General features: G+C 39.3%; 1 protein-coding gene across 1 annotated transcript in view; it reads left to right on the top strand.

The window, feature by feature from the left end:
- The window catches only part of DZANK1 (double zinc ribbon and ankyrin repeat domains 1), a 99,701-nt gene extending 79,161 nt beyond the window's left edge, over nt 1-20,540 (top strand). The window contains exons 13-20 of the mRNA XM_075527978.1: nt 3,315-3,418; nt 5,931-6,005; nt 8,352-8,448; nt 8,849-8,946; nt 12,127-12,207; nt 12,846-12,973; nt 17,439-17,513; nt 17,896-20,540. Coding sequence (XP_075384093.1) covers nt 3,315-3,418; nt 5,931-6,005; nt 8,352-8,448; nt 8,849-8,946; nt 12,127-12,207; nt 12,846-12,973; nt 17,439-17,513; nt 17,896-18,031 — 794 coding nt within the window. The 3' untranslated portion in view covers nt 18,032-20,540. The remainder of the gene's footprint in view (nt 1-3,314; nt 3,419-5,930; nt 6,006-8,351; nt 8,449-8,848; nt 8,947-12,126; nt 12,208-12,845; nt 12,974-17,438; nt 17,514-17,895) is intronic.
- Nucleotides 20,541-24,857: the final 4,317 nt, after the last annotated feature.

Below are 24,857 nucleotides of genomic sequence, written 5' to 3'. Positions count from 1 at the left end.
GAGGTTGTTTTTTGGGTATGGTGTGAGATATGGGTCCTGTTTCATATTTTTTAAATTCCTATTCAGTTTTGCCAGCACATCTGTTAAAGAAATGATCTCTTCCTAATATAACTTGTTTAGGCCCTTTTGCAAAGCTCAGCTGACTGTAAGTGGACAGATTTATTTCTGGGTTCTCAGTTCTGTTCCATTAATCTATATATCTGTCACTATACCAGGCTATTTTGACTCTCATGTCTGTGCAGCAGGTTTTGAGATGACAAAATTTGAGAAGCTTCTTACCTTTTTGTTGATCTTTAGTACTGCTTTGCTTATCCAGGGTCTATTTCCTTACCACAAAAAGTTGGTGGTTTGTTTTCCATCTTTTTAAAGAATGATGTTGGAAGTGGATCACAATTGCATTATGAAGGAAAACTCATTTTCCAAGATGGTGACGTCATAGTTGGTGGGAGAGTCCAGTTCGGTGTGTATGAAGTGGCAGGACGCTCTAGTTGATACAGTGATTTCCTGTCTTTGAGAGTAGCGTACGTCCACTTAAAAGAAGCAGAAGATGTCTATGCTACTGAATGAATATAGGGCAGTGTCCCTGTCTTGGTGTCTGTGTAATGGTCATATGGAGAAAATACTGCTGGACACCCAGCATGAGTCCAGACGGATCAGCCCCAGTGTAACAGCCCTTCACACTCCCAGACGCCACAAGATACAAATAGAGTTTCTGAGACACATGCCCACAACCTTGGGGAAAAGAACAGCTCTCAGTCTGAGGAAGATTATATTCAGAGAAGGAATGAAGTTGAAAGCATCTTGAAGAAAAACTTAGGGTCACGTTGGCCAGAAAATATTCCCACCAAGAAGTTCCTCTTCAAGCAACCAAAGCACAGAGCCACCTTCAGTCACCATGAGGAGACTCTTAGTTTTAAAAGGTGGCAACTAATTCAGATGTGTGGAAAGCCCTGAGTGGACTGCTTAGGAGCCCAAGGGGACTTGTAGAGTAATGGAAATGTTCTCTCTGTCGATTGACATTGAACTTACATAAGTATGAACATTTGCCAAACCTCAATCTCTATATTTTATTATCTAAATTTTATCTCAATATGGTTTAAAAGGGGAAAAAAGACTTCATGTGGGGCAATAAAACTTTGTCCTTTTTGAATCATTTCTGACTCATGACAAGCTCATGTATATAGAGCAAAACTGTGTTCCACAGAGCTTCGTAGGTTGTGACTTTTCAGAAGCAGATCACCAGGCTTGCCTTCTGACTAGGCCCTGGCTGGGTTTGAACCACATACCTTTTGGTTAGTAATTGAGGCCTTATCCAGTTACACCACCCAAGAATTCTATTATGTAATTAATTATGTATACAAAAAGCCTGTAACAATGAAACTTGGCCTAGTATGTAGATGAGGTTCTGGAAGTAAAGCCATCACAAAGCTTGACAATGAAAACTAATCACTGAGAATGCATGTTCCATGATATCATTTTTTAGCTAAAGAAGAATTATAAATTATTAAATATATTTTTTTCTTATCTTCCTTTTTAGGACTGTGTCTGGGTTATTTGGGATGCTGATTCAAAAAATTACACTGGATAGAGTGCATCAGCTCTAGTTAGATAGGGTTTTCCACTATAATTTTAACTATTAAAGTTGTACTAATTTATTCATTAATCATCCCAGTTCTAAATGTGAGAAGATTTAAGACTCACAAATTACAGGATAAGAAAAAAGTAAGAAATATTTGAAAAAGAAGTAGATTTTAAGGGCCTTTAAAGGGAAACTGTATATGGACCTGTGCTGGCTAGTTCGTTATGTGTTGAGCTCTCCATCATAAGATCAGTGATTCAAATGTACCAGTTACCCTGCCATATTTTAAAGTTTGGAAACCCAAAGGAGCAATTCTTCTCTGTCCTATAGGGTCACTATGAGTTAGATCTATTAGATGGCAGCGGGGTTTTCCTTTTGGTGTAGTATGCTATGTGATATATACAGACTGCAAGTTGGATACTGCTGAGTCATAACACAGCTTGAGAAGACTGGAAAAGAAAAAAAAGGCACATACATGGAAAGTTTAAGGGCATTTTAGAATGTTGAAAATGTAAAACTTCATAGTAATTTTCATAAATATTTTTAAGATCTACATTTTCTTGCACAACTAATTTTTTCCTTTTTATTTATGTATTTTTGCTAGTTCATTAAGATTTATTGGGATATACAAGGAGTATTATCTAACTATATATGCTTTTCACATTCATATTAGTGGTATTACACCTATAATCCAGTGTATTAAAACCAGGCACTACTCATTTTTAAAGGCGATTCAACCATGGGGTCGGAGAGAATGTTCTAAAATGGATGTGATAATGATTATACAATTTTTCTTGATATGTTTGAACTGTTGAATTTTATGATATGTAAATTATGTGCCAATAAAACTCTTGGAAAAATATCTAAATTTTCCTCTTTCAGAGCACATTTTTATATGTAAAAGTCAATGTTATATCTTTTCAGAGATGAGGTTGACTCTAGGCTTTTGAAGAACAATTCTACCTTTTGAGTTTCTGTGCACCTGTGGAGAAGTTGTGCCATCTTATTACTGGGAGATTTAGTCTTAAAAAAGGACTCTGAAGACTGACAAACCCATTTTGAGTTTCAGAAATTTGATCTCTATTTATTGTACCAAACTCAATGGCCAGTCAGTCAGTTACTCTTAGAGGCACTGTAGGGCAGAGTGGAACTTCTCCTGCAGGTTTCTGAGGCCGTGCACCTTTATGCGAGCGGAAAATCTCATCCTTCTCTTGCAGAGCAGCCGATGGGCTCGAGCAGCTGACCTTGTGGCTAACAATTCAAACATATAGCCTACTACACACCATGAGGGCACTTTATTTATTGTATAGTAACTCATTTCTGGCCCCTCTTTAATATAACAAATTGGAACTTCCTGCTATTCAGTTTCCAATAAAGGCGAAGTGATACTTGGGGAAAACCCCAAGTTCATGTAATTTGCACTGTTCAAATAGATCTTTGGATCAAAGGATACCATGTGAAGTATAGCTTGACCTAAATATTTAGCACAAAACAAACTCTTTGAATGAAGCCAGTGTGCACTTCCTTTATCTCAGCCTAGTTAGCAATACATTAAAATATCCTGATTTTTTTTAAGGGCAAGCAAAGTGAAGAGTGGTATATGGCATATGTTCTGTGTCTCAAAAATTAGAGCTAATGGGGAAAACTGGTGCCATTTTTTGAGTCAGCAAGACACCACAATGTGTCGTTGACTAGTCGTATTCAAATGACTAAATTCTTTCTGTTTTTCCTTTAGGGTACTGGAGAAAACAATTGGATCACATCTCTGCTCACCTCAGATCCTATGCTCAGAACAACCCTGAATTCCGGACCTTAATTGCAGAACCCAGGATGGGGAAGGTGGGAACTCTGAAATGAAATGTACAGGCCAAAAGTTTTTCTGTGCAATCAGGCTGAAGTTACACTCCACGGACTTTGTCTGAAATTGTACCCTTGCTTCTTGCTCCGTCCTACACCACTTTCCACACCTTATGACTCTTCCCCATGGGAATGTGTAAACTGAGTCTTGTCTTGAGCAGTGTCTGCCCTCCTCAACTTGGTATGAGAATCTTTGTCTTGCTTTTCTTCCTTGTAACATTGGTCTCATACAATAGTTATACTTTCAGGATTGACTAATTTCACTCAGAATATTGGTCCATCCATGCCATGGGTTGCTTCCTGGTTTCATCATGGTTTTGGTGTTGTTGTTTTTTGCAGTTCTTAGTACTCCATTGTGTGTATATACCCAAGTTTCTTTACCCGTTCTTCTACCGATGGACATTTGGGCTGCTTTCATCTTGCTATTGTGGACAGTGCTGCAATGAACACAGATGTACATGTGCTTGTTCGTGTTATGTCTCTTAGTTCTTTAGCATATGTACCCAGCATAAATATTGCTAGATCAGATGGATTTCTATTCCAGTTTGAGTTAGTGCCATGTCTCTTCACCATAGTTGCAACATGTTTACAGACTCACTACTTGTGTATAAAGTTTCCAGTCTATCCACAGCCTTTCCAGTATTTGTTATTTTCAGTTTTTCTGAACTTGACTGTCATTTGCATCTCCCAGATGGCTAATGATCATGAGAATTTTTTCATGTTTGTTGGCAATTTGGATGTCGTCATTGCTAACTATTTGTGAATATCCTTTCCCTACTTTTTAATTGGGTTATTTATCATTTACTTATTGAGGTGTTAAAGGTTTTTTTTTTAATAGATTTTAGAGATTAGTCCCTTGTCCATTATGTCATTGCAAAAAACGCTTCCCAATCTGTGGCTACCCTTTTTACTCTTTTGATGGACATAAATGTCTTAGTTTTAGTAGGTCTCAGTCATCTATTTTGTCTTCTTTTGTGTGTATTTCCATCTTTATGTTTAATAGGGTGCCTATCCCTTGCAATTGGACCCTAGGTTGTCCGTTTTCTCATTGGTGACCTTTTAGCTCTGGGTTCTACATTTAGGTCCTTGGTCCATTATGAGTTTGATTTTTGTACCGGAGTTGTGGGGTAGGTCCTGTTTCATTCTTCTGGAGATAGAGGTCCAATTTTGCTAACACCATTTGTTGAAGAGATTATTTCTTCCCCCCACTTAAAAGATTTTTGTCCCTTTGTTGAAGATTGGTTATCTGTAGGTGGATGAATTTATTTCTGAGTTCTCTATTCTGTTATATTGGTGTATATATTCATCATGATACCAATATCAGGCTATTTTAACTAGTGTCTGTGTTATAGGTTTTGAAATTGGGAAGTAAGAGGCCCTCTACTTTGTTCTTCTTAACAAGTTATTTGCTTATCCTGGGTTTCTTCCCTCTCCATATGAAGTTAATAATTAGTTATTCCATTGTTTTAAAGATAAAAGTTAGAATCTAGATCAGAATTGTATTTTATTTGTAGATTGCTTCATGTAGTATTGGCATTTTCACAATGGTAAGCCCTATTATTTGTGAAAAGGATCCCTGGTGGCATCGTGACTATGCATTGGACTGTAATCCTCAAGGTCAGCAGTTCAAAACCCAGAGAAAGATGAGGCTTTCTACTTCTATAAACAATAACAGCCTTGAAACCAATGGGATCTAGTTCTACCCTGTCCTATAGGGTTACTATGAGTTGGTATCAACTTGAGGGCAGTGAGATTGGTGTTTGTTTTTGTTTTATCCGTGACCATGGAATATTCTTCCACTTCTATAGGTCTCTTGGGTTCTCTCTTTTTCATGCTTTCTCCTCTTGATTTCTTATAATAATATTTTATAGTTTTCTTTGTACAACTTTCATGCTTCTCTGGTTAGGTTTATTCCTAAGTACTTTGTTATTTTGTGTGCGCCTATTGTAAATGGTTATTATTTTCTTGATTTCTCTTTCAGAGCTCTTACTACAGGAATCTGAGTGATTTTTGTGTGTTAACCTTGCCCGGCAGGTTGCCTAATCTCTCAATTGTTTTCAACAATATTTTTGCCAAATCTTTGGGATTTTGAATGTACAAAATCATATCATCTGTAAAGATTGATAATTTCACTTTTGCCACTCTAGATTCCTTGTAATCTGATAGTTCTAGCTCAGACATCCCTACAATATTGAACAAAAGTGGAGATAACAGCCTTGTCTGATTCCCATTCACAAGAAAAAGAGGTTTCAGTTTTAGATTTGTGGTAGTTTAAAAAATGGGCACAGATTCTTTGCGTCTTCCCTTCAAAAAAATAATCATTGTGCTATTTTTCTTTTTATCTTATTTAATTTTTATTCCCCTGTCCTCTTTCCTACCTTCATTTAGGTTAAATATTTAAATAGCATTAAACTCTCAGATTATTTTAGGTTGCTGCTCAAGCTGATGAGTCCTACAACCACAGTTATAAATCTCTGTAATACTTTTCCCAAAGCTTACCTCTGCTACTGTCCATGAAGATGGTTGTGAAGTTAGCATCAGGCTGAATTATATGAAAGTTTCAAATAAGGTAAGATTTTTGGAATTTATATTTTTGAGAAGTGACTAATATATTAAATTGTGGCTCACAATTTATAGAAATACTCTGTCTAATCCATAGAAAAGAGAAGTTTTGGTTTTAAAACTTCAATGTAGGCAAGGAACTTTATACAATTAAGTAATTGAACTAAATATTAAAGAGTACTGCTTTCAGACATGTAAAAATATAGTAAGAACTGAAATTGTCCCCCACCTTATAGGACCTGAGGAGCTCTGATGGCATAGTGTATATGCATTGGTTTGCCAACTGCAAGGACAACAGTTCAAAACCATCAGTTGCTCCATAAGAAAAAGATGGGACTTTCTACTCCTGTAAAGAGTTGCAGTCTTGGACACTCACAGGGGCAATCCTACCCTGTCCTATAGGTCACTGTGAGTTGACATTGACTTTTTGGCAGTGAGTTTTTGTTTTTTCATAGAACCTGAAATTCTCAGGCTTATTAGCCCTCACCAGATTCTGATGGCATGTCTGTGATACAACTGATTCAGAGAAAGATTGATTAAATGTTTGCTGATATATGCTTTTGGCCCATATTGCCTTTAATAAAATAAATCAAACTTTGTAGCTTATCTCTCCTCATCTGGCTGGGGCATTGCTATAGGTCCTTTGTGTATTGATTGATAAATGCAGTTTCTTTTTATTGGATAAGAAGTCAGAGAATACAAAAGAATGGTTAGTGCCTTGATAAGATGGGAAAAGAAGGCAAGGAAAAATTGGGAGCTAACAATTATTGGTCCTTGGCTCGATGCTTTCTATGGTTGTAAGTGTATATAAAATTAGAATAGATACAGGACCTTGTCTAACTAAAACAATAGGAGTGAGACTATCAAGTGGGATCATACACATGAGAATGTTTTGAAGCCAGTTCAAGCCCTCAATGCTGTTTAGAGCAGAGCCTGGGCCAGAGAGATGCTCTCAGGATAAGGGAAGAAGGGGAAAAGCAAGACGAGATAGGTACTATGAGTGAGGATCTATTTTGAGCGATGTTTAACTTTAGCCTAATCCATAGGAAACTCTGGAGCATGAGTAACTCCACCAAGTTGTCCCTAGATGGGTTAGTTAACTATTTGGATTGGGCATACATTGACTAGGAAAGAGGGAGTAGGCAGCGTACTGACAGCATCTACAATACACTCTTGATTAAACAGAAAGAGAGGATTTGTTCCAGTAAGAATATCTTCTTTCTTGACCTGTGTGTTTTAATGTCAAGAGAGTAGCACATAGTTGCTCATGACAGGACAGCAGCATGGGGGTTTGGGCAGGATGCCACCCTGGGGAACCATCGGTGGATACGGAATTCCATGTCAGCCCATGTATCTGTTCTCATCTCATAGCACCTGTTTTATTTTACTTAAAGCATTCCTTTAAGGCACATCTTAATATTTCCACTCTGTGAGTGAAAAAACACAAGGACTAGTGAAGTTAAACAACTTGCTTTTCCCAAGGCAAGAAGGTGACAAAACCAAGATTCAGATTCTGTAGCCTAGAGACTCCCTATCTTGCTACCCAAAGTCCAAGATACTAATAGGGGAAGACTAGTTAGTTATAAATTGTACAAAGGTGACAGGGCAGCCACATGGAAGGTGGGCTGACAGAAATTTGTTGGGAAACTGTTAGAGTGGTCTTCCATGTGAGATGAGGAGCTGAATCCTTAGTGATGGGACCCAACTGAAGAGCTGTTTTTTTTTTCAGGATGCAAAAACTGTAAAGCTTTTATTGGTAAAATTTTTATAAATTATATAGGTAAAATTTTATACTTATAACAATTTATAGGTACAAATTTAATAAATTATAATGATTTATAGGTGTCATAGTCACTTAAGGGTTACCAAACCAAACCAAACTCACTGCCATTGAGTCAACGATGACTTCCAGTGATCCTGTAGGACAGCATAGAACTGTCCCACTGGGTTTCTCTGGCTGTAAATCTTCATGGGAACAAAAAGATTCTTCTTGCTCCTGAAAATTGGCTGGTGCGTTCCGACTGCTGACCTAATGGTTAGCAGCCAAACCCATAGCTCAATTCATGGAAACTTGTACCAGCTCAACTTCTTTGCTTAAACAATAATTGACAAGGGGGCATCTTCTCATCGGTCAATAGATTGGGTAGGCAAGAAGAGCTGTTTTAAAAGCAAGTGGACAAAATGTCATGGGCGGTGAAGAGGATGGCAGGAAGGATATCCAGCTGTCAGACTTGACTGTCTGGTTAGATCAAGATAGCATTCACAAAAGAGGAGCAGGTGAACAGGGAGAGGTTTCTTTCTGCTGAGACACGGTAGCCTCCTCACTTGTACTTGAATTGTTTTCATTGGCCAGAACCTGTATTTCCACAAATCAGTGGATTTTAGTGACTGCTTTGTGAACAGTGTCACCAAGGGTGCTAATGAACTGTTTGGCAGCAAGTCCAGCTTGGGTAAGTTGCTCCCCATCGGGATTGTTAAGTAATTTTAAACAATTGACAGATTTGTAAGAATAACACAGAATTACTTAAAGTTAACCAGCTGAACGACTTATCTTGATGGTCCAACTATTTTATTCCTCTGGCTTCTCTGAAGTCAAGGGTGAGACTGTGCTGTTCTTTATAGGACTTGGGCAGATTCATTTGGGGGTGTTCTTAAAAACTATAGTCCCTTCTAGTGTCTCCCTTTTCACCCTTTCCTCTGTTTTAGACTGAGGGAAATGGCTCCAGGAGCCCTGCCTGCTAGTTTTAATCAAAGAAGACTATCTCAAAGTAGTCCTGAGTGACATTGCCATAGGGTAGCTCTTTGCCTGTGGGGAATAAGATTTTCGACCTCAGCTCTCTGTCATTTCAGTAAGTGACTGCAGCCAGAGTGCCTCAGATGCCACTGAAAAACCCAGGAAGACAAAGAACTTCAAGGTCAAAAAATGTCAAGAGGAGAAACAGCTTATGGTAATGTGTACACCTTGTTGCTATCTTCTTCAGTCTGCCTATTTAACATTTTGTTCTCACATTTATTAATGGCATAAAATGTTTGTCTTTTCTCTTCCCTCTTCCTTGTGAAAATGACAGTCTCTTTTTTTAATTTTTTAAAATGTATTTAATTACTTTATTTTCCTTTTGATACAATTTTTTCACTTTTACTATGTTTTCCATATGTGCTTAGCTGACAGTCCATTAGCTGACCAAACGATCCTTTTTCCGACAGTCTCTTTTTATTGAGGTAGAAACCTCTCAAAAATCTCAAGATTTCTTAACTCACCTCCATTTCTTCTGGATTAATCTTTTTGCCTATTTAATTCCTTCTCTGTTTTAAGTAGTGATGGCCCTTCATTGCCTTGCGATGTTGATCAATGAAGGGGTATTCTGATTAGTGCAGGTGCCTGGCATGAGTGGTAAGATGGGCGTGAGGCTTGTATGCTTGAGCAGGGCACATGAGTAGACCAATTTCCTTGGATCAGGGAGTAAGGGTAAAGCCATGTGGTCCTCTAAATTGTCACTGTGAGAGTGGTCATGGGGCTGGTGGTGCAGTGCTTTTGTGTATTTCATTCCTGGCTGGAGAGGCCTGTCTGTCTTTACCCTCCACACTCCCCTGTGCTGTTTATGGCAATGTAGGTTTTGCTCACTTTTATTCCTGAGTCCCAGTGCTTCCAGTGACACCTTTGTCACCCAAACCACTTACTTTTTAGTTCTCAGGATTTAAGCAAGGAAGTAAAGTTTCCTGCCCTTCTTGTATGGTTGAGAAGGGGAGGACACTAGCCAGCGCAGCTATTCACAATAAAGCCCTTTAATAGAACATCATTAATTCAGCCTGCATCTAACAGCTGCCATATGTATTGGTGAACTTTGACTTTCTCTAGGAAATACTCCTAACTCTGGTGTCTTCACTGCTTGTTCTTTACCTTGATTTCTCTGTCAGATTTCATTTACTTTCAGTGTTCTTGTGATTCCTCAAAATTTCTAATCCACTGATGTTATATTTTTAGAATTTCAAAAGCTCTTTTTAGTTTATGGTCCATAAACAATTTCACTGGGAGTTTTGGGTAAAGGGATAGCGGATGCCGATGGTTAGACCACTACCCAGTCTTTCAGTTGGTTCTTTTCGCCTGTACTATATGAACATATGCGATGAGGAACAAACCTGTGCATCATAGTCTAAGATGGAGATAGGCCGTGGTGGCAATTCTTGTCCCCTGCTTCAACTAACCAAACCTCAAAGCCTTCTTAGTGGTGCCCACATCAGCCTTCATACTTACCTTATGCTCTGAGGAGCACTCTGGCCAAACTTCCAAGACAAGTTTGCTTGTCCTTTAAGCAGACCATGATACTTTCCGTATTCTTCACCAAAACCACAATTCAAATGCACTGATTCTCCTTCTGTCTTCTTTATTCAGTGTTCAACTTTTACATGCATATGAGGCGATTGAATGAACCATGACTTGGGTTAGACACACCTTAGTCCACAAAGTAACCTCCCTGATTTTCAATACTCTAAAGAGGTCTTGTGAAGCAGATTTACCCACCCCAATGTAAGGCATCATTCAGTCTCTTGACTACTGTTTTTATGAGAATTGCTTGTGGATATAAGCAATACGGAATTCTTGACAACTTCCATCTTTTCTCCATTTTATCATGATGTTAATTAACTATTGGTGGTCCAGTTGTGAGAATTTCAGTCTTCTTTAGAGTTGTAATTCATACTGAAGACTACAATCCTTGGTCTTTGTCAGCAAATGCTTCAAGTCCTCCACACTTTAAGCAAGCAAGGTTGTATCTACCTGAACATCAGAAGTTGTTAATAAGCTTTCCTCCAACTCTGATGCCACATTATTTATATAGTCCAGCTTCTCTGATGATTTTCTCAGAATACAGATTGAATAAGTATGGTGAGAGGATACAACCCTGATGTCCACATTTCCTGATTTAAAACCATGTATCATTATTATTCCCTTAAGTTCGCTCAACTGCCTCTTGATTGATTCACAAGTTCCACATGACCACAATGAAGTGTTCTAGAATTCCTGTTCTTCGCTAGGCTCTTTATAGTGTGTTATGATCCCCACAGTCTAATGCCTTGGCATAATCAGTGAAGCACAAGTAAACATCTTTCTGGTATTCTCTGCTTTGAACCAAGATCCATCTGATATCAGCAATGACATCACTTATTTCACGTCCTTTTCTGAATCCGGCCTGAAGCTCTGGTAACTCCCTGTCAATATACTCCTGCAACTTTTGTTAGATGATCTAAAGCAAAATTGTACTTGCATGTCATTTTAATGATACTGTTCTATCGTTTGTGCATTCTGATGGACCACCTTTCCTTGGAGTGGGTACAAATATGGATCTCTTCAGTCAGTTGGCCAAGGAGCTATTTTCCAAATTTCCTGGCATCGACGAGTAAATGCTTCCATTGCTCCTTCAGCTTGTTGAAACATTTCCGATGGTATTCCATCAATTCTTGGAATCTTGATTTTGGCTAATGCTTTCAGTGGAGTTCAGTTCTATTAGTTCTTGATCATATGCTACCTCCTGACATGTAGAATATCGACTGCTTCTTTTGGGTATAGTGATTGTATTTCCATCTTCTTTTGATGCTTCCTGCATCATTGAATAATTTGCCCTTAAACACTTTCAATGTTTCAATCTGAGGCTTGAATTTTTTTAAATTTCTTTCCGTTTGAGAAATGCTGAATGTGTTTTTCCTTTTTGATTTTCTAATTCTATGCACATTTCATTTTACTGGAGCTGACATTTGAAATGTCCTGTTCAGTGCTTTGACTTCATCATGTATTCCATTTGCCTTAGCTACTCGATGATTAAGAGCATGTCTCAGTCTCTTCTGTCATCCACTTTGATCTTTTATTTCCTGTCTCTTTAATGACCTTTTGCTTTCTTCATGAGTGATGTTCTTGATGTTCCCACCATCAATGGAGTAAGGGTTCCAATTTCTTCACATCTTTACCTACACGTTTGTTATTTCCTGTTCTGTTTTGTTATTTATCTTAGTCATGCTAGTGGGAGTGAAATAGTATGTCATTATGATTTTGGCTTGCATCTCTCTGATGGCAACTACTACTTAACCTGTAAAACTATTTTGAGACCACAGAAATGACCACCTTGTATATTCTCCAGCCGGAGAACAGATTCCTGCTGAAGGAAGTCGGGCCTGCAGGGAAAGGAAGAGTCTCTGTAATTGAAGAGCTGCTCGATGAAGTGAGTGCATCACATCTAGTCTCTTCCAGGTGGAAGTTTTATTCGGTATTGTCAAAATTAGTGCCATTTAATTTTAGAAATATTTGAGAATAAATTAAATGAGTAGTTAAGAGCATTATATTGTTTCTAGTTTTCATAGCAAAGAAACTAGGAAGAAAAGGGGGTCGAAGTAACATGTATGAAAATTTACATAATTCCTGGTCTGTAACATTATGCGACCTTCAGCCTGGGGTCCCTGAAGAAATAATGTTGTCAGGGGTGTTTGTATCTCCTGATGTAGGAGGCAGAAGCTTTTACCAGGTGATTTGGGAGCTTTATTCATTGTAGATTGAGTCTTAGGGTTTCCCTCAATAACATGGACTGACAAAATAGCCACAATAATAGAGCTGAACATGGTAGGAGACCAGGAAATACTTTGTCTGTTATATATAAGGTCACCATAAGGTGGAGTCTGTAGCAATTAACCACAATAATAAAACCTTAAGTTTCTGTTTCTCTTTTCTTTTGATCTAAAAGTAGTTTAGTTCCATAAGACCTTTTACCATTACGTACTGTTGACTACACATGTGAGGATATAGTGACTTGCTGCTGCTGCATTTTGTTGGTTTTGTGGCAAGCTTTTCTTCTATATACGGCAGGGGGCAGATCCCAACTGCAGTGATCACGAAGACCGGCCTCTTATCACCGTGGCTGTTATGAACAAGCATCATGAAGCAATTCCGGTTCTTGTGCAGAGAGGAGCACATGTCGACCAGCAGTCAGGGCTGTGAGTAAGCATGTTGACAGGAGAGCCTGGCTATGTTGCTGGAAACTAGCAACTCACAGGGCTTCATTGCAACAGAATGAATCTAAGCATATACCTATTAAATGAAAACTACCTGAGACCATTTACAGATTCCTGGTAAGGTAGAGGTTACATATTGAGCAGTTTGAAATCACCAGCCCCTCTGTGGGAGAAAGACAAGGCTTTCTGCTTGTGTAAAGAGTTATAGTCTTGAAAACCCAGAGAGACAGTTCAACTCAATTATAGGGTCATTGTGAATGTAATTAGACTCTAGGAAAGTGAATATGGTTTGATGACCATTTTCTTTTCTTTTTTTTAAATAATGATTTTGGTTTTATTATTTAAAATCCTTGGATCACACAGGCTGGTGTGCTTCTTTTATGTGGACTTAGTTGATGCCTCATTTAGGTGGCTGCTTGTTGGAAGGTAAGTCCTTATTCTTTCTGGGATAGCTGGGCCCCATCTAGTTTTTCACCACACTTTGCTCTCATATCTTCAGTGATCTCTATGAAGGTGAGTGTCAAGCAGGACCATATTATAAGAACTAATTGTTCTTAGATTAGGCTAGAATTAAGTGCAAGCCCCAGACCCATTCCTGCATCTATGGTTATTATATGTCTCTGGTTCACTGTAAAGACATCATTGTCATTTTATGTTAGATATGATTATCAACCATTCTCCTGCATTACTTTCTTTTTAAAAAATCATTTTATTGGGAATCATACAACTCATCACAATCCATACATACATCAACTGTGCAAAGCACATTTGTTTTTTTTGTTTTGTTTTGTTTTTTTGCACATTTGTATATTCATTGCCCTCATCATTCTCAAAACATTTGCTCTCCACTTAAGCCCCTGGCCTCAGCTCCTCATTTTCTCCGCTCCCTCCTCGATGCTCCCTCCCTCATGAACCCTTGATAATTTATAAATTATTATTTTGTCATATACTGTCAGACATCTCCCTTTACCCACTTCTCTGTTCTCTGTCCCCCAGGGAGGAAGTTATATGTAGATCCCTGTAATCAGTTCCCCCTTGACCATTTTCATTCATTTGGATTTTCTTCATAAAAGGCTTATTATGCTTCTGATTTCTAAATTTGAGTAAACAAATTGATTATTGCTTTACTGTTTATAACTTTTTTAAAAGATCCTTTTTTTTTTTAACTTGAGAACATACATTGCTGTGGTCCAGATAAATCTGTAATCCATGGGATGTTAATAAATGTTGTTAGGTGCCATTAAGTAGACTCTGATGCATAGTGACCTTATGCACAACAGAATGAAACACTGCATGGTCCTGTGCCATCCTCACAATTGTTCCTATGCCTGAGCCCATTGACGTAGCCACTGGGTCAATCCAACTCCTTGAGGACCTTCCCTTTCTTGGCTGCCCTCCACTTTACCAAACCGGATGTCCTCCAGGGCCTGGTCTTTCCTGACAATATGTAATAAGTATGTAAGATGAAGTCTGCCCTCCTTGCCTCTAAGGAGCACTCTGGGTTTCTTCCAATATGGACCAACTGAGAAATAAATACTTTCATCATAATTTGAACTCCTAGGATAGATTTTTTTTAAAGATCCCATTTTAACCTGTGGAAATATGCTCATGAAACTAATGAAAGAAATGTTGTAAGCGGGCAAGATTATTGCTACAAAATCACTGAAACTTTTACTAAACAAAAATATCAAAAGGTGAACCTTTTACTACATGTCCTGTTTATAAGTCTATTGTTTTTAAACAAACAATTTTGGTGTGTGAATTAGTTGGGGGTTTTATCTTTCAGATCTAACATTGAATAGTTTAAACCACCCATCAACACCTCCTTCCCTTCAAGTAGCCTACCCTACCCACCTCCTTTGATTTCTCTTCTCCCTCTTGTGGATTACTTTCTTTCCCTTCACCCAAGTTAATACTGTCACCCCTCTAGCCTATAGCTTCATCTTCCCCCCCTAACCCTCATCCCCTTGGTAACCTCCAAAGTTTGTTCCCTTTGGTATAGAAACCCTTACCTTAGTTCTTTTCCTTAAACCAGTGGTCTCTTACAATATTCATCCTTTTGCAATGGACTTATTTCCTTCAGCGTAATGTTCTCCAGGTCTATCCATGCTTCCTGGTTTCAGTTTCTTCACCCATTCTTGTACTGATGGGCATTTTTGTTGTTTCCATCTTCTTGCTACTATGAACAGTGTTGCGATGAACATGAGTGTGCATATGTCTGTGTATGCTATAACTCTTACTTATAGAGGGTATGTGCTCAGCAGAGATATTGGTGGATCTTAATGGAATTTCTATTTCCAATTGTTTGAGCTGGTGTCATATCAGTTCTACAGTGGTTGTACATATGACAATTCTGAGGGTTCTAATCTCTCCACACTCTCTCTAACATTTGTAGTTTTCTTTTTTACAGTTTTGCTGTCAGTGGCAGGGGGTATTACATCATTGTTTTGATTTGCATCTCCAGGATGGCTAATGATCCTGAGCAGCTGTTCGTGTTTGCTAGCCATTTGGATGTCGTCTTCGGTGAACAGTCTGTTCATAACCTTTGCCCATTTTTTAATTGGGTTGTTTGTCTTTTTCTTACTGGAGTACTGTAGTTGCCTACAGATTTTAGAGATTAATCCCTTGTCTGGTGTGTTGTTACAAAAAATGTTTCCCCAGTCCATGGGTTCTCTTTTTACTCTTTTGTTGTACATAGTATCTCATATTTAGTAGGTCCTAGTCATCTATTTTGTCTTCCACTCTGTGTGCTTCCTCCATTATGTTTGATAGTATATCTGTGCCCTGCATCCCTATTTGATAATCTTTAATAACTCTAGGATTTATATATAGTTCTTTGATCCATCTTAAGCTTATTTTTATTCAGATATCAACTTTGTTCTTTAAAGAAATGGAAAAACTAATTATTAATTTCATATATCTGGATCAGAATTGCCTTGTATTTACAGATTGCTTTGGATAATATATTTTCACCGTACTAAGCCTTCCCACTAACTGCAAGGTCAGAAGTTCAATACCATCAACCAATCTATTGAGAAAGATGAGGCATTCTATTCCCATAGAGTCTCAGAAACCCATAGGGGCAGTTCTTTCAACTTATAGGGTCAATCTGAGTTATGACTTGACTCGGTGGTGCAGGGTCATCCATGAACATGGACTACTCTTCTGTGCTTCTGTGGTTTCGTGTAGTAATATTCTGAGTTTTCTTTGTGTAGTTACCATATATACTCGTGTATAAGCCGAGTTTTTTAGCACATTTTTAATGCAGTTTTTGTGGTAAAATTAGATGCCTTGGCTGATATTCTGGCCAGCTTATACTGAAGTATATACGATATTTTGTTTCTCTAGCTAGTTTATACCTAAGTGTTTCATCTTTAATGTGGATATGGTAAATGACATTGTTGTCTTGATTTCTTTTTCAGAGCCTTCTTTGTTAGTGTATAGAAATCTGAGTAATTTTTGCGTGTTAATCTAATATCCTGCCACATTTGAAAGAAAATTTTAGTTGGGATTTAATCATACCATTCCATATTTCAATCACCTTCCATCATTCCTGCCACCTCTGGGTAAGGTGTTCTAGAATGCAGGTACCACCACCCCACCCCACCCCAATCCTGGATTTAAGCCATCCACCCTTCACTCCCTAGTTCCAACCTAATCATGCAAAGTGAAGAGACAACCTTACATTGCAGCTCTTAAACTTGCTGAGTTCTAAGATGTATGTTTATGTTCATATCATATAAACCAAACTCATTGAAACTAAAGTCATTTTTCTTGTATAAGAAAAGGAGCTTCTATATGACAAGAGTAATTTTTAAATTATTAAAGGGTTCATGGGGGAGGGGGAAAAGGGGAGGGAGGGGAAAAATGAGGAGCTAATGCCAGGGACTTAAGTGGAGAGCAAGTGTTTTGAGAATGGTGAGGGCAATGAATGTACAAATGTGTTTTACACAATTGATGTATGTATGAATTGTGATGGGAGTTGTATAAGCCACTAATAAAATGATTTTTTAAAAAAGAAAAGGAGCTTTAGCCCCCCCCCAAAGTTATTATCATACAGAGTATGTATATTGCTTATGTTATAAACAATGCCAAGAAAAGGTCCAAGGCAAAGTTGAGACTGGGCCCAATATACACTCTTCTGGCTAATTAACTAAATAAGTATTTATAGCATTTAAAGCTACTAAAAACTAGAACCTTGTAGGATTTCTCATATTTAAAAATTAATAAGAGTTTTAACTTTCTAGTTTATCTAGTCTCAGAATTTACCCACTCTCACTATTTCTCCAAGGAAAGAGAGGGGGAAACTGAAAGGATTTTCTCAGGTTAGTTCAGTAGGTCAGTGGATGAAATCAAGGCCATTTTGATCCCACGCTCCGGCTCCAATTTCCTGATGATGCTAATGAAGGATTTAGTCCTCAAAAAGATATTTCTTTGCCCCAAACAGGCTCAAAAATACAGCTCTTCATGAAGCCATTCTGCTTGGCCCAGAAGGAAGGAAGTGCATTGGTGCTTTGCTGGGGTATGTTATTTGGGTTTTGGGCAACATGTTTGAGGGCCACACTGAGTCCTACTGATTGACCCCAGTGACACAAACTACCATCCCACCACAGTTACAGGACACTAAGGGCTTTTAAAATTATAGGAACAATGTTGCCCTGATCAATTATAGACTTTGATGCAAAGGGAAGGGCTGATGATTGATCATTTAGTAGTCACAGGGCCTTCACACGATCTCAGGATAGGAACATCCCTGAAAGCTGAGGTCATTGGGGTGGCTTCCTAGTGAGAGGTTTTGGGAAGTGGGCCTGGGAGGTGCCTAGACTGGCCTCTGTCGCAGAGAAGAGTCAGACCCTCAGTTTTAAATACTTGAGTCCTTAAGCTCCTGTCTGTTTCCCTTACAGATGTAATGCAAGCATCCAAAAGAAAAACATGAAAGGCCAGACAGCATATGACCTTGCTCTGGAAATGGGGGATGACCTTATCACCTCACTCTTTGCTGCTAAGCTCGGCCAAGATCTCTTGGACCTACTCACCTAACTTGTCTCAGCCTGGATGATTGCTAGAGAAGTCATCCAGCTCTGTGTTTCCCTGGGCCTTTCTTTCTCATATGTGTACGAAATGTGTGTCTGAGGTTTGGGAATTGAGTTTGAGAGGAACTTTTTAAAAAAATGATAATATGAGCCACCAATACCACATGGTTGTTTCCCAGTATACCTTAGTGTGTGATGAATTCTATGTATGCTTTTGTAATGGTTTATTCTTAATTTCCTTTAGAATATTCTTTTATATTTTACTTTTCAATAAGTAAAAATTATATCATCCAAAGCTAAAATATGTCAAAGGTATTATACAATGTATTATACAATGAAAGTCTACCTTGGCCTGAGGGGCTGGCCACATTACCAACTAAGTTGACAGCAACACCCCCCCAACCCCCACCCCCAAGAAGAATTCACTGAAGAGGACAGCACTGACGCTACAGCTCAAGAAGAGGGGAAGAGGACTGGTCTGGTCAGAGCACACAGGAGCCAACGAGGGGGCATAGGGGAAAAAAAAGTGATACACATCCTGGCTCACCAAGCCCTGAGGACAATGTTCCTGCTCAGAACAGCAGTGCACAGAGATGACCACAGGGCCGGTCCCACCATGGGACACAGCGTTCCTGATTGACCCATAGCACCATTGGGGACAACACTAGAGACACACAGTGGCAATTGTGCCCACCATGAGCTCACCACGCTGAAGCCAGCCCCTGGGGACATGCAGCAGAGCGGTGGGGGAAGCAGAACAATGAAGTCCCCAGAGATAGAGGAGGTGCCAGGGCATGGCACTTCATCAGACTTGACTGGAAAGCACCTGTGAAGGAAAACAAACAGACCTTGAACTATTAACACGTGTGTGTGTGTGTGTTGTTGTTGTTGTTGTTGTAGCTATTGTTTTACTTTCTGTTGGTGCTTCGCAGTACTCGATTTTGTGATGGTACATAGCATGTCTACCTGGAAGGGGTGCGCAGAGTAAGCAGGCCAAACGAGAGAACAGCGGGATGACAGTTCTGGGCGGACATGGGGGTAAGGGTGGCGGGGGAAAGGAAGAGGATGTTAACAAGCCCAGGGACAAGGGAATAGCAAGTGATCCAAAATCAGTCTCAAGGAGGTTGTGGGAGATCGGGCAGGGCTGGATCAAGGGCAATGTAACTGAGAGGAATTCCTAAAACCCAAATGAGGGCAGAACATGATAGTGGGACAAGAGGAAGGTACAAAGAAACAGATGAAGGAACTAGGAGGCAAAGGGTAGTCATAGAGATTTAAATACAGACATGCAAAGATGTAAATATATTTATATACAACAAGGGGGGAAGAGATCTATGTACATATATTTAAAGGTTTAGTATTAAGGAAACAGATGGACAGTGGGCCCCTGCTCAAGTACTCCCTCAACACAAGAACACTTTGTTCTAACAATTCGGCAGTCTGAGATGCTCACCTGCCTGGCACGATTGCTGATGACAATGGGTGCACAGGTAAATGTGGTAAAGAAAGCTGATGGTGCCAGGCTACCAAAAGATATAGCACCTGAAGTTGCTGAAGACAATGGGTGCACAAGCAAATGTGGTGAAGAAAGCTGAGAGTGCCCAGCTACCAAAAGATATAGCACCCGAAGATAAACAAGCAGCCATCTTAGCTGAGACAACAAAACCCACATAAAAGCAGTACACTGGCCTGTCCCAACTAGATCACTAAGAACAAAGTGGGTGCATAAGCAAAAGTTGCAAACAAAGCTGATGGTGCCTGGCTATCAGATGATATAGCATCAGGGGTCTTAAAGGCTTGAAGACAATTAGGCGGCCAGCTAACTAAGAAACAAAAAAGCCCACAAGAAGGAAGCACACCAGCTTACCCCGACACAAATGCTGAAGACAAAGTAGGTGCAAGGCAAAGTGCGGTGAAGAAAGCTGATGGTGCCCAGTTGTCAAATATATAGAATCTAGGGTCCCATAGGCTGGAAGATAAACAAGGGGTCATCTAACTAAAAAACAAGAAAGCCCACATGGAAAATGCACACCAGCCTGTGAGATGACAAGGCATCGAAGGGATCAGGTATCAGGCATCAAAGAGAAAAAAAAATCATAGCATTGTGAATGAGGGGGAGTGCAGAGTGGGGACCCAGGGCCCATGGGGGAAAATTGGATATCCTCTTGCAAAAAGGTTATGGGGAGGTGACGAACCAGTCAGAGTGTAGTGTAGCAGCGACGAAACATACAATTTTCCTCTGGTTCTTCAATGCTTCCTCCCCCCACCAATATCATGATCCCATTTCTACTTTACATAACTGGCTGGACCGGGAGATGTATACTGGCATGGATAGGAACTGGAAATACAGGGAATCCAGGACTGATGAGTCCCTCAGGAAGAGTGGTAAGAGTGGCAATGTCAGGAAGGTGGAGGGAGGGTGAGGCAGAAACGGGAAACAGAGAAGGTCTACATGTAACCTCCTCTCTGGAGGACGGACAGCGGAGAACTGGGTGAGGAAGACGTCGGATGGTGTAACATGATAAAATAATAATTATTTATGAATTATCAAGGGTTGGGGGAGTGGGGAGGGAGGAGAAAATGAGCTGATGCCAGGGGCTCAGGTGGAGAGTGGGTGTTTTGAGAATGGATGATGGCAGCATATGTACAAATGTGCTGGTCACGAAAGATGTACGTACAGATTGTAAAAAGAGTTGTATGAATCCCTAATAAAATGATTTTAAAAAAAAGTTCCCCTCTTTTCCTGCCCCGTAGCCACCTAATTCCCCTCTTCAGAGGCCACCAGTGACACCATTGTTACCTGTGTCTTTTATATACTTACATACAAAATATGCATGAAATATCTATGTATTTTATAGCCACTGTGGGCATAAATAGTAGCAAACCAATACTGTTCTGTAGCCTTTTCCTTTTGATTTTAGATATTGTGCTTCCAAGTTCTCACACCAAGAAATAAACAAACTCACTGATTGACCCACAGTGACCTTATAGGTCAGGGTAGAACTGCCCCTGTGAGTCTCCAAGACTAACATTCTATGCGAGTAGAAAGCCTCATCTTTCTATTACAGAGTAGCTGGTGGTTTCAAACTTAATACATTAAAAAGGAAGCTTTGCTTATATTAAATCCACCAAGATTCCTCTTTCTTATAGTTTGTTCTTTGGTTAACACATAGCTTTCAATAAACCACTGGGAGGGATAAATCATTCTGACTTTTCAGATCTTCATTTTAGCCTGTGGGTGGCAGCATTAGAGTTGTAGAGTCCCTAACCTGTTTCTGTTCATAGATGTAAGCACCTGCCATACTGGGAGTTAGCACAATAAATAATGCACAAATCACTGCTCTTAACTGCTACTCCTTCAGATCATACTTCATTTAAAGTCACTCCATTCATTTCACTATGGTCGACTCGACTTTGAGAAGGCAGCTCATCCTCAGTCATATTTTGAGTGCCACTGACATGAGGGTCTCATACAATATCTGTCCTATTCTGATTAATTCAGCATAATGTTCTCCAGGTTCATCCATGATATGAGGTGTTTCACAGATTCATCATTATTCTTTATTTTAGGCTGGATTTTCTTTTAAAAAATAATTTTATTGGGGGCTCCTATAGCTTTTATAACATTCCATACATCAATTGTATCAAACATATGTTGCCATCATCATTTTCTAAATATTTATTTTCTATTTGGGCTCTTGGTATCAGCTCCTCTTTTCCCTCTCGTGACCCCTTGATAAATTATAAATTGTTATTTTCATTTCTTATACTGCTGTCTCCATTCACCCATGTTTCTGTTGTTTGTCCCCCTGGGGGGTGGGGATTACGATTGGTTCCCCCTTCCTCCCCCCAACCCTCCTGGTATCACTACTACCCTTTCTATTCCTAAGGGGTTTATCTGACCTGAATTCTGGGTGTCATGAGCTCTTATCTGTACCACTGTACATGCTCCTGTCTAGCCAGAACTAATAGACAGCTGGGATCATGGGTGGAGGGAGGGGGGTGGTGTGAAGAAGCCTCAAAGAACCAGAAGAATATTGTGTGTTTCATCAGTGCTATATTGTGCCCTGGTTGACTTCCTTTCTCTTGACCCTTCTATGAGGGAATGTCCTATAGTCTACAGATGGGCTTTGGACCTCTGTTCTGACTCCCTTCTTGTCAACAATATGTATTTTGGTTTTGTTTTGGGTCTTCTGGTGCCTGTTACCTGATTCTATTGATACCTCATGTTTGCTCAGGCTGATGTGCTTCTTCCAAGTGGGCTTGTTTCTTCTTTGCGAGATGGCTGTTTATTTAACTTCAAGACTTTAAAACCTCAGATGCTATCTCTTTTGATAGGCAGCACCATCAGCTTTCTTTTGTTCTTTTTTTTTTTTAGCTTTCTTTACATGTGATTATGAGTGATAATGCCAGGAGAGTGACACATAGAATCCCATCACACAATGGTTGTTAAAGCAAAGTGTTCTTGCGTTGAGGGAGGAATTGGGCAGAGACCCAAAGTACGTCCACTTCCTCAAAGTATTGCCATATAAATATATGTAGATAGGCCAATACCTCTATTCTTATTAATTAATATATTTACATAAGTTCACACTTAAGTGTATACCTCTATCCATAGCTTTGCTTTCTAAATCTTCCCTGTTTCCTTTTACCTTCCTCCTGCCCCACCATCATGTTCACCTTTCTTCCGCCTTTTAGTAATTCCGCTCAGCTAGGCTGATGTTGCTCCACCACCACCAAGATCTCTACTTCCTCCTTGTTGTTGCTTTTAATTCTCCAGTTGTTTCCCTTATCTGTGGAGTTGTTTGCTCACCGCTCCTTTTCTCTCCACCTCCTCCCCACAAGTCCTTCCAGAACCATCAGTCCTGTTGCTTTCTCCTCAGGCTTGCTTCCCATTAGGCTGGATTTTCTTTTCTTTTTACTTTAAATTTTTATTTTTTAAAATTATTTTATCATTTTATTGGGGGCTCATACAGCTTTTCGCAATACATCCATCCATCCATTGTGTCAAGCACATTTGTACTTTGTTGCCATTATCATTTTCTAAATATTTTCTTTCTACTTGAGCCCATTTTCCCCCTCCCTCTCCCACCTTCCCTCCTTCATGAACCCTTGATAATATATATATATATTTTTTTTTTCATGTCTTGCACTGACTGATGTCTCCCTTCACCCACTTTTCTGTTGTCCATCTCCTAGGGAAGGGATTATATGTAGATCATTGTGATTTGTTTCCCCTTTCTCCCCCACCTTCCCCTTTTCCTCCTGGTATCTCTGTTCTCATTATTGGCCCTGAGGGGTTTATCTGTCCTGGATTCCCTGTGTTTAGGCTGGATTTTCTAGAGAAGTAAAATCAGTGATGCTTGTGGGTGTGTTGTATTGAGGATATACACACATACACACATTTTTTTTTGTAGCTTCAAGCCTTTTCAGAAGATTTCTTTGTATCTGGGTGTTGTTCAATTTTTTATGCTTGTTGCTCTTATTTTCCTTCATGTGGACTTAACTTGCTATCTCTGTGGCATTGTGCAACTGGTAGGGTTGGAAGAGCTTCTGGATCTCGCAGAGGTAGTTTTCTCTGTCAGGTGGTGCTAGAAAGGAGGAAGAAGGGGAACAAAAAAAGGTGAAAACAAGAGGAACAGTAGGAGATAAAAAAGCAGTTTGAACCAAGAAAAGAATTAAGAAACAAGACAGCTGCGAAAAAAGCAAAGGGGGTATGCTGTTACTTAGGACAAAGAGGAAAAGAAGAAAGGGGGTAAAAAGAGGTTCCATTTAGGAGGATTCTTCCTTTGGCCCAGGAACACACAGTCCACAGGCCTGTCTGGTTGGCCAGGATGGGTGGGGCTCGTGTGGAATTAGAGCCAACCCCTCATACGTAGGTTTTCCCACCCCTTCCCTTCCCTTTCTCTGCTCACTCCCACAGCCTGTGCTATGTGCAGGTTTCAATTCACTGACTTTTCAAGACCTTTTCTGAGATCTCCAGTCACCCAGTGTCAACTTTCTCCAGGTTGTTGAAGAGAGATCACTGCATGCTTGTGTGTGTGTTCTGTTGGCCATCTTTCCTTGGAAGGCTTTTTTCCTAATCTTCAGGGGAAAGGTCTTGGTCTTTCTCTATGACATATGAGGTTAGTTGTGACCTTTTCATAACTTTCCTTCTTCAGATTGAGAATTTTTTCTTCTCCCTCTAATTTGTTATCAGTTTATCATTAAAAGGTGTTGGATTGTGTCAAATGCCCTTCTGTAAGAATTAAATAATAATTTGACTTTTTTTCTTTATTCTTTAATGTGATATATTGCATTGATTGACTTTCTGATATCAAACTAATCCTGGAGCAAATTCCCTTGCGTATAGTGTATAATCTTAATGCACTGCTGTATTTGTTTTAATCATATTTTACTGGAAAAAATGTAAGTCTATATTAATGAGGAATATTGATTTGTAGTTTCTCTTTTCCTCTTGAAAAATTTACCAAAAAGAAAAGGAAAATAAAGATGGCTGATGTTGCCACTTCTATTTTTATGTATTTTAACAATTTTATTAACATATAGTTCACATATCATACATTTTAATAGTTCCATCATATTAAAAATAGTTGTGCAATTATCCCCACAATCAATTGTAGGACATTTCATCTTTCTTGTGCTCATGTTGTTAGCGCCCGTTTCTCTCCAACCTCCCCTGCCACGCCCCTAGGAAACTATTAATCAAGTTACTGTCTATAGATTTACCTATACAAACAAAAGCAACAACAAAACCCAACTACAGAATAAAACAAAAAATTCAACAGAAAAGAAAGCAGAAAGTATTAAAAACTGGAACAAATATACAATGG

This window comes from Tenrec ecaudatus, chromosome 12, assembly GCF_050624435.1.
Source record: "Tenrec ecaudatus isolate mTenEca1 chromosome 12, mTenEca1.hap1, whole genome shotgun sequence".
Lineage (NCBI taxonomy): Eukaryota > Metazoa > Chordata > Mammalia > Afrosoricida > Tenrecidae > Tenrec > Tenrec ecaudatus.
Note: the sequence above shows the minus strand (reverse complement) of the source record. Positions and strands in the feature narration are given on the sequence as shown.